General features: G+C 35.8%; 1 protein-coding gene across 2 annotated transcripts in view; it reads left to right on the top strand.

Annotated features, from left to right (window-relative positions):
• Positions 1 to 10,849, top strand: part of PHKB (phosphorylase kinase regulatory subunit beta) — a 231,915-nt gene extending 221,066 nt beyond the window's left edge. For both annotated transcript variants that reach the window (XM_044664172.1, XM_044664174.1), the window contains exons 29-31: positions 2,165 to 2,272; positions 7,798 to 7,938; positions 9,884 to 10,849. In XM_044664172.1, coding sequence (XP_044520107.1) covers positions 2,165 to 2,272; positions 7,798 to 7,938; positions 9,884 to 10,021 — 387 coding nt within the window. In that variant the 3' untranslated portion in view covers positions 10,022 to 10,849. The remainder of the gene's footprint in view (positions 1 to 2,164; positions 2,273 to 7,797; positions 7,939 to 9,883) is intronic.
• Positions 10,850 to 15,106: the final 4,257 nt, after the last annotated feature.

Here is a 15,106-nt window from a genome sequence, read left to right as displayed (position 1 = left end):
TAAAGTTTTTGTGATTCCTGTATACCAGAGAAGTAACTATGGAGTTAAGAACTTGGCTATAAATTCTGACCACATAATTGATAGAAAATAATGATGATTATGATGATGATACATACATAACTGAATAATTATATATTTTAAAATAGAATACTATGTTTCTATTTTTAAATATATTTCTGGATGTTATTTTTATTTCAGCTTTTGCTGAATCTTTGAGTATTTGTTCTAGGTTACGATAGATTGTTTTTATTCTTTTATTTTAAAAATAAGTTATGATGCACTTTACTTCAAGCAACAAAACCAAAGAGACACACATTTACAACCCTTTATGCTCCAAAATGAATTTTTATGCACATTCTGTACTTGACAGCTTATTAGTTACTTCTTCTATATCCCTTTGTTGTGTTCATTTGTCTTTGTAGTTGTGCATGAATTTTTCCTTTCATATAGTCATGGTGTATATACTATTCTTATGATTCTTTTTTCACATAAATAATTACACATTTTAAAATATTTCTCATGTTTATCATTGTAGCATTCCATTTTAATGGAATCCTAGTAAGACTGTTGGATATTTAAGCTATTTATAATTCTTTGTGATTACAGATAAATTGCTAAATTTATCTTTGAATAGCTTTGCTTTTTTTTCTTTGTGATGACAATGTAAGGTATAGTGGAACACTGGAATTATTGAGTCAAAGGTCATGTTTATTTGTGTGATTCTTCTTGTGTGCTGCTAAAGCAGACTTATGAATATTAATGCATTCAGCACAGTATTATTTATTTGGTTGCTTTTGTGACTTTTTTTGGTCACATTTGAGTAGAAAGCATAGTCTTCTAAATATGAGGATCTGTTTTTTTCCCTTAGTCAGTATGCATGCATAGAGATGCATGCATTCAATAGAAATAGATGATCCTGCCTCCTTGTTTCCTCAGCTCCATGTACAAAACCACTTAAACTTCCCAGTAAATGATGCAGTTATACTCAGCTTGTTCCTGTGCTAAGTAAGTGGTCTCCTTTCTGACAACAGGAGTGAGTAATATTTCTTTGCTGACTTCAATTGCCATAGTCACATGGTGCATAGATTGATTTAGAAGAACCTAATTCATATGATAGCATTTTTTCTTTCAAGTAAATGGAGGTAAACCAAGAAGAGCCCTTTTCCTTTTAAAACAGTTTCATGCAGCTCCAGCAATTGTTACCCGGAATCATTTTGGTTTTCATCATCTTAAATTTCTAACATCTTATCTGAAATCTAGACCAGAGTTAGTGTAATACTGAGCAAAACAGTCTGGCTGACAAGTTGATTTGATTGGGATCTTTTAACTGGGTCCCATTTGAATAGAAAGTATATGTAAACTTCACTAGGCTTATCAGTAAATTTGCAGTAAGTGATCATATGAAATGAGAATAAATAAATATATCTTGCCATCTCAAGTAATAAGTCTGGCACATCTGTCTGCTTTCTGCCTAGGTTCCTTTAGAGGAGGCTCAGCCCCTACCAGGATAAATTTGCTTTGTGTTTTCTGTATTCATTTATCTTGATATAAGGAGTCTGGGAAGACTTCGGCCCTTGGTCTTTCTTACCTTCTCAGATCCACCAGATCTGATGTGGAAAAATTTCATTTTGTTTCTCTGTGCTTATTTGCTATTCCTGAAAATCAGCCTTTTTGCCACATTTTTTTATGCAGTCCTCATAGAAACAATCTTTCATTAGAATGATGCAAATTCAATGGAAGAGACTTACAAGCAAAAGTTGAGCAGCAAGCTAAACCTCTTCTGTTAATTCTGAAAACCAATAAAATGCCCAATTAGTTGTCTCAATTTTCAGGGTTTCTTTTTGTGTATGGAAGCAGTTTTCTAATATTGTGCTTTCTACTAAAACATTAATAAAATGGTAATTCTCTATCAAATACAGAATTCCAGAATTGAGAAGGACCTTAGGGGATAGCCCCAAGAATTTTAATTTAACATAGTGTTTAGGAGGTTGACTTCAGTATTGGATGGCCATAAAATACAGCTCTATGTTTAATATCAAAGGTTATACTCTCTAAGTTTTCATGGAAAGAAAAAAATACTGATTAGAGAGTGGAATACTTTCATTAACTGAAAATCACTATGAAATAGTAGATATGGAATCTTAATTTTTATTCTCTTTTTCAGCAACCAACTTTGTCAGATATGACCATGTATGAAATGAATTTCTCCCTTCTTGTTGAAGACATATTGGGAAATATCGACCAACCCAAATACAGACAAATCATTGTAGAGGTTTGTATTTTAAAAGTCCATGTACTAATGAAGAATTATCTGAACTCACTAAAAACAAGCATAAAAAAACAGCATGGGAATTTGACAAAAAAAATTTTGACAAGTAAGAGGAGTGCTTTACCTTTAAAAAAGAGAATGATAATAGCAAATTGCAAAATGTTTTCAACCTTTTTGTGAATTATGTTACAAAGTATAAGTATGCATACACAAGTATAAGCAAAGCAACATTAAGTCAAGCTTTTTCAGAGTGAAAAGACTTTTTAGTCACAGATACCTGTCTTCTCAGTAACATACGGATCAAAAGCAAGCCCACAAGGAGTGTTTCATAGACTCACAGTAAGGTTGGAAGGAATGAATCAAAGTTTGTCACACATATGACAGGAACTGTTGTTTTTAAAGGACATGTATGTATAAATACATGTGATACCATTTAAAAACATGATATGCTCCCATATGGAATACAGCCATGATTGAGGAATTAGGCAAATAAAAAAAAAATATTAACTTCATTTTACCTCCTTTTTTAGAGAAGCCACTATCTCCCCTCTCCACAAAGTCAGAACACATATACTGTTGAGTATATAGTGAACATGTCACTGCTAAACTTGCCTTGTCTCATGCAATACTAGCCTCCTCCCTCATTCACCAGGGATTGGGGAAATAGTCATCCAAGTAAAGGCTTCCAGGATTTTAGAGGCCATGTAACCTAAGCCACTCTTTTTTTACAAGTTGGAGGGGGAAGGGAAGGAGACTTTTCTTCTACCATGTATTAGCAGCTATTGCCTAAGAAGTAAATGGCAGGACTGAGATTCAGCTCTTAGTCTTTTAAATCAAAATCCACTTTTTGTTTTGTTTTTTCCCCCCACTCTGCCATGTTGTTTCTGTTGGGTTGTAGCTTCCATTTCCCTTTATAGGCAGAAGCTGGGGAAGCCCTAGAAGGAACTGAAAGTATATAACCCTTTTCCATACCATCAGTTCTCAATGGCTCCACACCAAATGTCATAACACTTAGGAGCGCTCGGTAGAGAAATTTGATGTTGATTAGGTTGAGTGTACCTCATGTAGGAACAGGGCTTATTCTAGATACTGTAGCACTGTTAAATTTTCCATCATTTCAACTCTGCTTACATCTATAGGAGCATTTGGGGTTCCTTCATTAAAACTTTAACTTTCTAGAATTTTTTCCCCTTTGTATCATTATTATTCTTAGACTTCCCTTTGTTATGGGGAAATAATGTAGAGAGAAAGCTTGGGTTTATATAAATGCTTTATTGACCCACATAGTTCTGACTAACAGCTGTGGAGAATATTCCATTTCCAATTTCATCTTCACCTAGTTACATTCCTCCTTCCTCCCATTCCATGACACACAGTGGCATCACTCTTCCCTTAATAACCTTTTACAAATGCTATTCAAATAGGGTCCAAGGTACTCTATTGTTTATTTTCATTATAATGTCATTGGCATACCCAATATCATTAGCATATACTCTCCAAAAATCCAGTCCAAACTTTGGAGAACAGACTCTTCTCATATCCTATCAGTGGGTAACCTCCATCCAGTAATCTTCACCTATATCCAGTGATTGGAATTACTATGAATTTCTGAATGATAATTGCCCTGCTTCCCTTTTCCCTTACTCTCTAGTTGGTCATTTTTTAAAACCCTCAGAATCAAGGCTGTGTATTGGTTCCAAGGCAGAAGAGCAGTAAAAGCTAGACAATGGGGGTTAAGTGACTTGGCCAGGGTCACACAGCAAGGAATTGTCTGAGGCCAGATTCAAACCCATAACCTCCTGTCTCTAGGTCTGGCTCTCAATCCACTGAACCACCTAGCTGTACCATTTCCTTTACTCTCCAGATCCACTTATGTCCAGTGATTCTTTTTTTATGTCTCAGCTTCAAGGATATTTTTTCATTAGCAGTGATAACACCAGGCAGTTCTAAAGATATGTTACTTATGTCAAAGTAAAATCCTAAAAACAAAGAGTTCTTTGGCCCAGCAACCTATCAACCATTTTCCCCCTGCTCCTAACTGCTACTGCTTTTTCTACAGCTAAACACCCTTAGCCACCATAACAATCAACACAAATTAAAAGAATTTCAGAATTGGAAAGGACCTCAGAAAACATATGGCTCAAACCATACCTAAGTAGGGATCCATAGTATGACACATTCAAATAAGTGGTCAACCAACTTTTGCTCAAAGGCCTACAAGAAAACTACTGCACTAAGTGCATTCTCTATGCATTTTTGACAGCTCTGATTAGTAGGACATTTTTCTTTACAGATCTAAAGTTGCCTCATTACAGCTTTCAGTACTTCTGGTTTTGCCTTCTGGGGAGAAGCAGAGAAAATCTAATACATCTTCCATGAAATAGGCCTTGAAATATTTAAAGACACCTGTCATGTCCCTGTTAATCTTTTCTTTTCCAGTCTAAGCATTCCCATTTCTCTCAATCAATCCTTTGATTAATATAATGAGTTTTGTGGCCATGTACCATCTTGGTTACCATCTGATTTGTCAATCAGTGTTATTCATAGAATACCTGGAACCAAATATTATATTCTAGATGTGCGATGGTGGCATGGTCCTGGATACCATGGCTCTCTCCATGTAGCCTCAGATTACATTAGCATTTTTGAATGCCATGTGACAGTGTTGATATAAATTAAAATTAAAATCCACCAAGACCTTCAGACCACTTTTTAAATGGATGATAAACTTTTGAGCTATATTCCACCTCTATATTATAGATGTCAGGTTAATTTTTTATGCCATGTTTTGTCCCTATTTGATTCCATCTTATTACATTTAGCCCATTATTATATTCCTTCAAATTATTTTTGGATCTTGACTGTTGTCCAACATATTACCTATATGTCCTAACTATGTGATTTATCAGTCTGATAAGCATGTCATCTATGCCTTTATTCAAATCCATGCTTAAACTATAACTATTCAAGACAAATCACAGATCATTTGGGCACACCACAAAAGTAAAGTACTCTCATATTTGAGGACTACCTCAAATTTGAAATTGAACTATTAATAAATTGACTCTGGTTTTCTTCATTTAAAGAATTCCATTTTACTAGTATTAAGTTCATATCTTTTTATCTTGTCCACAAGAATAGCATGAGAGTCTTTGTAAGATTCAAACTTCTGAGTTTCAGAAAAGTTGTGACCTGTATTAATAAAATGAGTTTCCACAATGGGGGTTCCTTGCACTGATAAAAATCATGGTATGGGCAAAAAAAAAAAAGATCCATTACAACGTCAAAGGCAGAACCAAAAACATGTCATGGTCCTACAATAATATCCTAAGAAGGGCTAGAGCAATACAAAAGGATTCTTAACTATCCTGGAGAAAAGATCAATGAAGGGAGAGGACTGGGTGATGTTTGTGGACAACATGACATTAGGACTACTCAATTCCTACCTTGTTTTCTTTGTAAAGAAAAGGATTTCCACAGTAAAAGGAATTTGTTAAATTTTAGGTAAACTATATCTGTAGCATCTTTCTGATCTATCAGTCTATTAATCTTGAAAATTAAAGAAAGAAGCTATGGTTGACATGATCTGTTCTACATGAAACCTCACTGAGCTCTTGGTGATTGACTTTTTCCAATGATTAAATAAACTTCCCTTTAATAAAACAGTATAGAATGTTTCCAGGAATCAAAGCTGAACTTACCGACATGTAATATAGTTAATTCACAAAATCCACTTTTTTTTTCCATTTAAAAAATCTGATCATTTGTCTTTTTCAGGTCCTACTGCATCTCTCCCATTTTCCATGGTCTTTCAAAGATTACTGACTGGCTTTCTTCATATCTGCCAGTTCTTTTAGTACCGGGGGATATGGTTTATGTGAGTTTGATGACAAACTTATCAAGAGAAGAGCTAGATACACATTATTATTTTGGCAGCTAGGTGGTGTATGGATAGAGCACCAGGTCTGAAATCAGATAGGCTTTTCATCCTGAGTTCAAATCTGACCTCAGACACTTACTAGCTGGGTGACCCTGGGCAAGCCATTTAGCCACATTTTCCTCAGTTTTCTCATCTGTAAAATGAACTGCAAAAGGAAATGTTAAAAACCATTTCTGGTATCTTTGCCAAGAAAACCCCAAATGAGGTCATGAAGAATCAGATATGACAAACAGCTAAACAACAAAAGCTCTATTCTTTCACTATTTGTATTGGGTTTCAAATCCCTATTAACAATGTTTATTGTCTTTTTAGTGTGAAAATAATTTTCCTTAACAAAGAAATCAAGTGAAGAGTTGAGCAACTCTCTTGTCCTGTATACCATGAACATTATCTGGTCCTATCCCTTCACTGGTCTTCTTTTCCCCAGGATAGCTAAGAACCCCCTTGTGCAATCCTCAGGTGCTTGCATGGTATTGGTATAGGACCATGGCATGCCTTTGATTCTTTTCTAGGTTTTTTTGGTCCAGACTGTGTTTTTTATCAGTGCTAGTAATCCCCAATGTGGAAATTTTTTCCATCCATACAGATTGCAACTTGTCTGTAACTTAGCATCTTAAAGGAACTGAGAGGTCGAGTGATTTTCCCATGGTAACACAGCTAATATATATTGGATGCAGGATGCCAGATGAATTTCAGTCTAATTCCACAGAAGCTCAGTGTGGCTTAATCGTAACAACAGGCACAACACAGAGACAGTTCCTTTCCTCTAATGGTTTGCAGCTTAAACCACATAGTACTAATGCAAGTAAATATATTCTAAACAATCGAATAAAAATATTAAACAAATAGGATCTTTACATTTGCATTACATGGTGTTCTTAGATAAGCACATTTAGGTGCAGGACACCAGTACAGGTACCTTTAGTCTTACTTTGCAGAAACCTCATTTGGAAGGGGTGGGGAAATGACCTCCTACAGAATCACATTAATTATAGTAAGGATATTAAGGCCCAAGGCTTCCTATTTGTAGTAACACAATTTTCTTCTCCTACATCTATATCCCCAAACTGAATAAAATGCACCTAATATGGCTTTGCTTCTAGCCAAATTTCCCTTCTATGAAGCTGGCTTCCTTCACTCAACTTTGTTTAACCATTCCCTTGTGGCTTTAACATATTATTTGTTGTACCCAATAAGCAAATATTAAATTGAATTTAATTCTCCATGTCAAAAGGCACTGAAATCTACCTAATTAGTCACCTTTTTCCAGTTACAAGATGTCCCCAAAAACCTATAAAGAGTTCTGACATTGTGTGCCGATTACTGGTCTCTAAGTCTTAGAGTTTAGTATATTGTCTTCAGGATCAAGGGAAGTTATTTTCATGTGGGTTTGAGAAAATTAAAAATTCCTCCACATTGAAAGGACTTAATGATCTGCATTCAGGGTTAGAAAAATTTCCCAAGCGGCCTTTTAGAATTTTGCAGACAATCTCAAAAGATAGTGCACTTGTGAATTTCATAAAAGTGCATCTGGAACAGGTTATTTTTATGTGGCACAAAACAGACTCAATGCTTTTGTCTTTTCTAGCTATTAATGGTTGTATCAATTGTACTGGAAAGAAACCCTGAACTAGAATTCCAAGATAAAGTGGATTTGGATAAATTAGTTAAAGAAGCATTTGATGATTTTCAGAAAGACCAGAGCATACTAAAGGAAGCTGAAAAACAAGTAAGTGAAGTACTGTGAAGTTACTGTGAAGTAAGTGAAAAACTGCAGAGCATGATGTCATCCAAATTCTCAATTCCTGAACAAACATTTAATCCATGGAACAGATTCACAGAAGTGCCAGTGTCATGCATGTTTTAAATGGCCTTCAATTTCTAGGTAGTTATGTTTTCCTATACCAGAAGGATGAAGAATTAGCATCACTTTGTATTTAAGCAATAGTCTGTGAAACTTTGAAAGCCATCTGAAATGAAAAAAGCCCCTTTACAGTTACAATTACTTGTTATATGGGAGAGCCATAGTTTTGGGGAGGCTACTAAATTAAATTCTGGGTGATAGGATGTTGGGAATAGGATTTCTGCTGTTATAGAACATAACCCTTTTGAGGCTCCCTGTTTAATATACTTTCTACTTATCTGCAGAAATACCTACTTAAGGAAACACAAATGATCAGTAAACAGGAAACTACTGAAAATGTAGTGACTTATCTTTGCTCTGTAGATGGCTCAGAACATGAGAAGGCAAAGACTTGAGAAATAATAATAATAATAATAATAATAACAACAGTAATAGCTAGCATTGCTGCCTCTTGACTTCAAGTTGAGGCTAAAATCCCAAAATCTGTAGGAAGTCTTTCTCAATCCCTCCTAATATTAAGGCTTTTCCTCTGTTGATAAGTTTATTATTTCCCATTTATCCTACGTATAGCTTATTTTGACATATTGTTTGTATTTTGCCTCTCCTCCATTAGGCTGTAAGCTTTCCAAGGGCAAGAACTTTCTTTGTATCCTCAGCACTTAGCACAGTGCCACGTACACACTAAGCATATAATATATGCTTAATCAATGGCCAGCTGATATCCACATGCTGTCGTTCCACACCCTCACACACTCACACACGCCCAGCTTGATTGTGACATTTATACTATCAGTCCTCTATAAAATAAAACCACACTGTTTGCTTACTGTTTTTTTTTACATTTATTAATATTCATTTTTAACATGGTTACATGATTCATGCTCCTCCTTTCCCCTTCAACCCCCCCCCCGCACCCCCCCTACCCATGCGCATTTCCACTAGTTTTGTCATGTGTCCTTGATCGAGACCAATTTCCAAATTGTTGGTAGTTGCATTGGTGTGGTAGTTTCGAGTCCACATCCCCAATCATGTCCACCCCAACCCATGCATTCAAGCAGTTGTTTTTCCTATATGTTTCCTCTCCTGCAGTCCTTCCTCTGAATGTGGGCAGCATCTTTACCATAAATCCCTCAGAATTGTCCTGGGTCATTGTATTGCTGCTGGTACAGAGGTCCATTACATTCGATTTTACCACAGAATGTCAGTCTCTGTGTATAGGGTTCTTCTGGCTCTGCTCCTTTCGCTCTGCATCAGTTCCCGGAGGTCTCTCCAGTTTGCCTGGAACTTCTCCAGTTTATTATTCCTTTTAGCACAATAGTATTCCATCACCCGCATATACCACAGTTTGTTCAGCCATTCCCCAATTGAAGGACATACCCTCCTTTTCCAATTTGTTGCCACCACAAAAAGCACAGCTATGAATATTTTCGTACAAGTCTGTTTATCTATGATCTCTTTGGGGTACAAACCCAGCAATGGTATGGCTGGATCAAAGGGCAGGCATTCTTTTATAGCCCTTTGAGCATGATTCCAAATTGCCAGCCAGAATGGCTGGATCAGTTCACAGCTCCACCAGCAATGCATTAATGTCCCAATTTTGCCACATCCCCTCCAGCATTCATTACTCTCCCCTTCTTTCATTTTAGCCAATCTGCTAGGTGTGAGGTGATACCTCAGAGTTGTTTTGATTTGCATTTCTCTGATTATTAGAGATTTGGAACACTTTCTCATGTGCTTATTGATACTTTTGATTTCTTTACCTGAAAATTGCCTATTCATGTCTCTTGCCCATTTGCTTACTGTTTTGCAGGATGATATGACTTCCTTTTACAACACTCCACCACTGGGGAAAAGAGGAACATGCAGTTACTTGACAAAAGTTGTGATGAACCTGTTGCTCGAAGGGGAAGTCAAGCCAACCAGCGACGACCCCTGTATAGTTAGCTAACAAGAGAGTAGAAGGTACTTTGTTTAGCTAGATCACATTTTTCAGTGTTAGGTTTGACAGATGTTTCCTTTGAAGCTTAACCTCAGACAATCATGTATCTGTTTATTTACTGCTGGTGAAATCTTTACCATATCACCTCTTGAATTATTTGGGATACTGCATGGAACTGCTACTTAATATTGTAGTTAAGAAATGGTTTTAAACAACAAAAATATCCTTGAGCCCATCTTGACTAGTCAGTTTACTGAGTGGCAGAAACCATGTAGCTTAAAAATTAAATTCTGCACATTGCATGATAATACAATTCATGAAAATGAAACTACGCTCCTTGAGTTTATAATCTCACTTAGCATTGTGCCAACTAAACAGAAAACTTGCTCAATAATTTTGTGTGGATACTCAAAGAATTTGTGAGAATGATAAAGTTTTCTTTTACTCATGAGCATGGTCATGTTAGATGTTAATATAAATTTAAAATCAGAGTGGAAGCTAACAGTATTTTGATGTCAAAGACAACATCATTAATAATGTATGAAATATACAAAAGCTATTGTAAAATTTTACCTTGTGAAAATGATTATGGTTTTGTATTTGTAATCCCTAGGCATAGGGGAAAGAGCTAAACACAAAGTAATAATGAATCTGTACTTGCTAAACTTTTCTCTTTAAGTTTCACTTACATTTAGACTTTTGTGGAATTGCTCAGAAATTTGTTTAATCATGAGACTCTCTGTACCCAGTGCACACTGGTAAAAGCTAATCAGAACTCATTGAAAATTGTGTGTGTGTGTGTGTGTGTTTAATAAATTGCTTCCATGCAACCCTCCATTTCAAAGTTCTTTTGAACTTTGTCAGAACTAAATATTTTTACTTTTTTGAAAATGGAAAAGAACCAATGGTGTATAGACAAACATTTACACCAGCACACCTCATTTTGTAAGCAATTCCCACCAGCATAACCCATTTCTCTCTTCCCATTTTAGAGCCTAAATTGTTATACAAAAAGACAACCATATTCTTCTACCAAACTACCTGAAGTGATGCCTTTTAGGTATAAGATAAATATTTGAATTTTATTAAATTATTTCATTCTTAAATGCTAGTTTCTCAAAATAAATAAATGAATGAATGAATGAATAGTGCATTTTAACAAGTGGTAATTGAGGAAATGAATCAGTTTGCATACTTTTCTTAAGGTTTATTTAGTTTTGTTTTGTTTTTAAACCCTTACCTTCCACCTTAGAATCAAGGCCGAGGATTGGTTCCAAAGCAGAAGAGCAGTAAGGACTAGGCAATGGAGGTTAAGTGACTTGCCCAGGGTCACACAGCTAGGAAGTATGTCAGGTCAAATTTGAACCCAGGACCTCCCACCTCTGGGCCTGGTTCTCAGTCCACTGAGCTACCCAGCTGCCCCCCTAGGATTTTGTTTTAAAGGACCATAGAGATAATTTTATCTAAACTCCCAGAGTTTATGTCTGGAAAGTCCACAATGCCTTCCATTAAACACTTGTTGAAACTTAAATGAAAGTTAACTATGTTGATAGTTTAAAGGGAATTTATGATTGACTAAGAAAAGACCCCAAATAATATCAGCTACTATTTGCACCTGTACATTCTTGTAGGCAGCTAGGTGGCACAGTGCAAGAGAACACCCAGACTCATCTTCCTGAGTTGAAATTGGACCTCAAATACTTACTAGCAGTGTGACCTGGGACAAGTCACTTCATCCTATTTGCCTTAGTTTCTTCATCTATAAAATAAGCTTAAGATAAAAATTTGCCAAGAAAATCCAAATGGGGTCACAGAGAGTTAGATATTCCTGAAAAATGACTCAATAACAATAACACATTTCTTAAGTGGTCCTACAAGATGAACTTTTATGAATTTTTCCTCCCACTTAGTAGTTGTTTAAATGTTACATTTTCAAATATTATGACTATAAGGAAGAGACATTCTTATTGTATTAAAGAAGCAAGAAGAACATATGCAACATATCCATCAACATTGTATTTCTGTGAAATTAAGAATTTAAAGAATTTATGGCCTTAGGAAGATCTCTTTTGGCATCAGTAAACTTTGAGATTCATTCTTCTCTGGAAGTTAATATCTACATCCTAATTAGAGAGGAGGAAGATAACAGAACACAGAGATCCTCTTAGTCTCATTTGGCCTAAAGAGTCAAAATATTTTAACAGCTACACCAGAAACTGAGTGAAAATATTAATGCATTTATCCAAGCATGATAAGATTAAATCTAATTTAGAGTTTCCTCAACCACTATGACAGATTCTCTGAATATGTTTATTTTTATGAATAATACCTGTTGGAAACCCCTGAATGAATAGCAACTTGTGCTCTGCTGAATATCACTTTTAAAAATTTATGACTTCTCCCACATTTTTCTGCCATTTTACCTAATAGGTCTCAATGTCACATTTCAATTTCTAAAACTGAAGGTGTAGGATCTGATTGCCTGTGGTATTAAGGTCACTTATTTGTTAGTGATCATCTTTCAGCAGATTGTGGTCATTAAATAACAATTTTTTAAAGCCTTACCTTCTGTCTTAGAATCTATAGTCTATACTGTATATTGGTACCAAGGCAGAAGAGCAGCAAAGGCTAGGTAATGGGGGTTGAGTGACTTGCCCGGGATCATCCAAATAACAGTTTTAGAAAGTATCTAACCACCCAGAGCCCTGTTCTTAAAATTATTGAAAAGTGGGCTTATGCCCATATTAAAGGTATGTTTTTTTCTCTCTGAGGAAAACATAAAACCAGTACCAAGAATAAACTTGGAGAGTGGGGGGTGGAGGGAGTATAAATTACATGGTTTAACTGGATTGATGAATTTGAATTGAGGGAATAGAAAGTGCAATGATGATATCACTTCCCTGCTCCTCAGTGGCAGGCAGGGTCAACCTAAGCATTATGTCTAAGCTTGACTGTCCACTCCTAAAGATTCATTTCCTTGAATTATGGGATTGGCCTCCAGCAAATTGAGATGATTTATGTGAAAGGACTTAGTAAATATAAAAGAAAGCCATCTGTCTGTCTACATGAACATAAGCTACTTCCCACCTTTTTAAGATGACCTCATTTTTCTGTGGATTCCATTTCAAATTTAAATCAAGTATCATTTCAAAACAGTACTTCACATTTTTCAACCCTAAAACATGACCAGGTAGTATTGTTTCAAGTTGCCTCAAAGAAGTAACAAATCTGTCTCCATTTGCAGACCTGTGAATGAATCCAATTATCTCATATTCTCACATAGCTTTGCAGCATCTGCTGTGTATCAGACCCTGCCTATTCACCCCAGTGTGATATGAGATGACTTCTGACGTGTACGTTGAGAATAAGGAACAAGATAAGAGAATCTTCAGGCCAATAAAGGTCTGTTTGCCTAAAAGAAAGGAGCTAGTTTCTAAGATGCAGAGTAATAAGTGCTTTTCCATCTGCAGCAGTTTTCTCTGTCTTCATATGATAGTGTCAAGAAATATGGCAACCCTAACAGAAGAACAGATCACAGCTCTATCTTCCTAAAAATACTCAGAGATCCCAGAAAGTACTAGAATTCACAGGATATGTGTATTTTAGCCTCTTTTATTATGCCCATAATAAAAAGTGGAGAAACTTGATCATGTTATAATTATCATTCAGTAACCAACCTAGCATGTTAATTTGAAGGTAGACAACTCTTCTTCCTTGCCATTATTACCAGAGTGAACATGGAGTAGCAAGATTAAGAAGCAAATGAAGTTCAAATACTAAGTGACCCACTAGTGAAGAGGATGGATTCAAATGGAGTTTAGACCATTTTGAGAAGCATTTGCTTTCCACATCTGAGGGTACTGTAAGCAAAAGTCTTTCATGCAAAGAGTTGCTCTGGCTCCTTTAGTCTCAACTGGTTCTTAACAAAGAAATTGCAGGTTACAGAAGCAAGCTCATGACCTTAGAGTTTGGCAGGATAAATAAGCTTCCAGGTTGGTCAGTCTTATTACCTTCAAATCCTTGTACTGGAAAGAACGTCCTTCTTTTCTGATGAAATGAATCTAGGCAGAAGTAGCTTTCTTTGTATCAGATTGTTTCCTGCCTCTTAATTTTGCTCAAAGGACAAGGCAGTATTTGAAGAACTCTTGATTTATAAGAACCCAATTTAATATTCAAATATTTTCTACATTTTTTATGATAGAGGATGAATTAATATCTTTTGCCATTGTTATTCTATAGTATAATGGGCTAAGACTTGCTAAGTTAGTGGACTGCCATAATTCTCTTGAGTTTTTTTAAAAAATCTATTCAAAACGAACAGGAGGAATTCCATGTGAACTGGAATGACCTCCGGGAATTGATGCAAAGTGAAAGAAGCAGAACCAGGAGAACATTGTACACAGAGATGGATACACTGTGGAAAAATCAAATGTAATGGACTTCTGTACTAGCAGCAATGCAATGATCCAGGACAACTATAAGGGACCTATGAGAAAGAACACTATCCACATTCAGAAGAACTATAGGAATAGAAACACAGAAGAAAAACAACTACCTGATTACATGGGTGAATGGGGTTATAATTAGGGATATTGACTCAAAATGAGCACCCTAGCACAAATATCAATAATATGGAAATAGGTCTTGATCAATGACACATGTAAAAAACAGAGGAATTGTGTGTTGGCTATGGGAGGGGGTGGGAGGAAGGGAAGGATAGAACATAAATTCTGTAACCATGGAAAAATGTCCTAAATTAATTAAGTAAAAGATAGTATTAAAAAATTAAATTTTTAAAAATCTATTCAACATAGATACTCCTTCCATTGGTACAGATTATAACCCAGCCTTTCCTTCTTATCCCAAGCAGTTTTTGCCCATGTTCCTCACAGGACCACTTTAGAGGATCCACCCAATGTGGGGCATGTCTTCCTATGGTTCTTTTAATATTTTGTGATTATTAGCACATCCATCTACCTGATCATCTGTTCTCCTTTATTCTCAATTCATAACTAGTCCATTGCCTTTTCTATCAAATATGTCCTTGATGCAATAAAATATGAATGTTTAATATCCAATAACACTTGGCCTACA

This window comes from Gracilinanus agilis, chromosome 2, assembly GCF_016433145.1.
Source record: "Gracilinanus agilis isolate LMUSP501 chromosome 2, AgileGrace, whole genome shotgun sequence".
Classification (NCBI taxonomy): domain Eukaryota; kingdom Metazoa; phylum Chordata; class Mammalia; order Didelphimorphia; family Didelphidae; genus Gracilinanus; species Gracilinanus agilis.
This window is presented reverse-complemented; position numbering and strand designations above follow the sequence as displayed.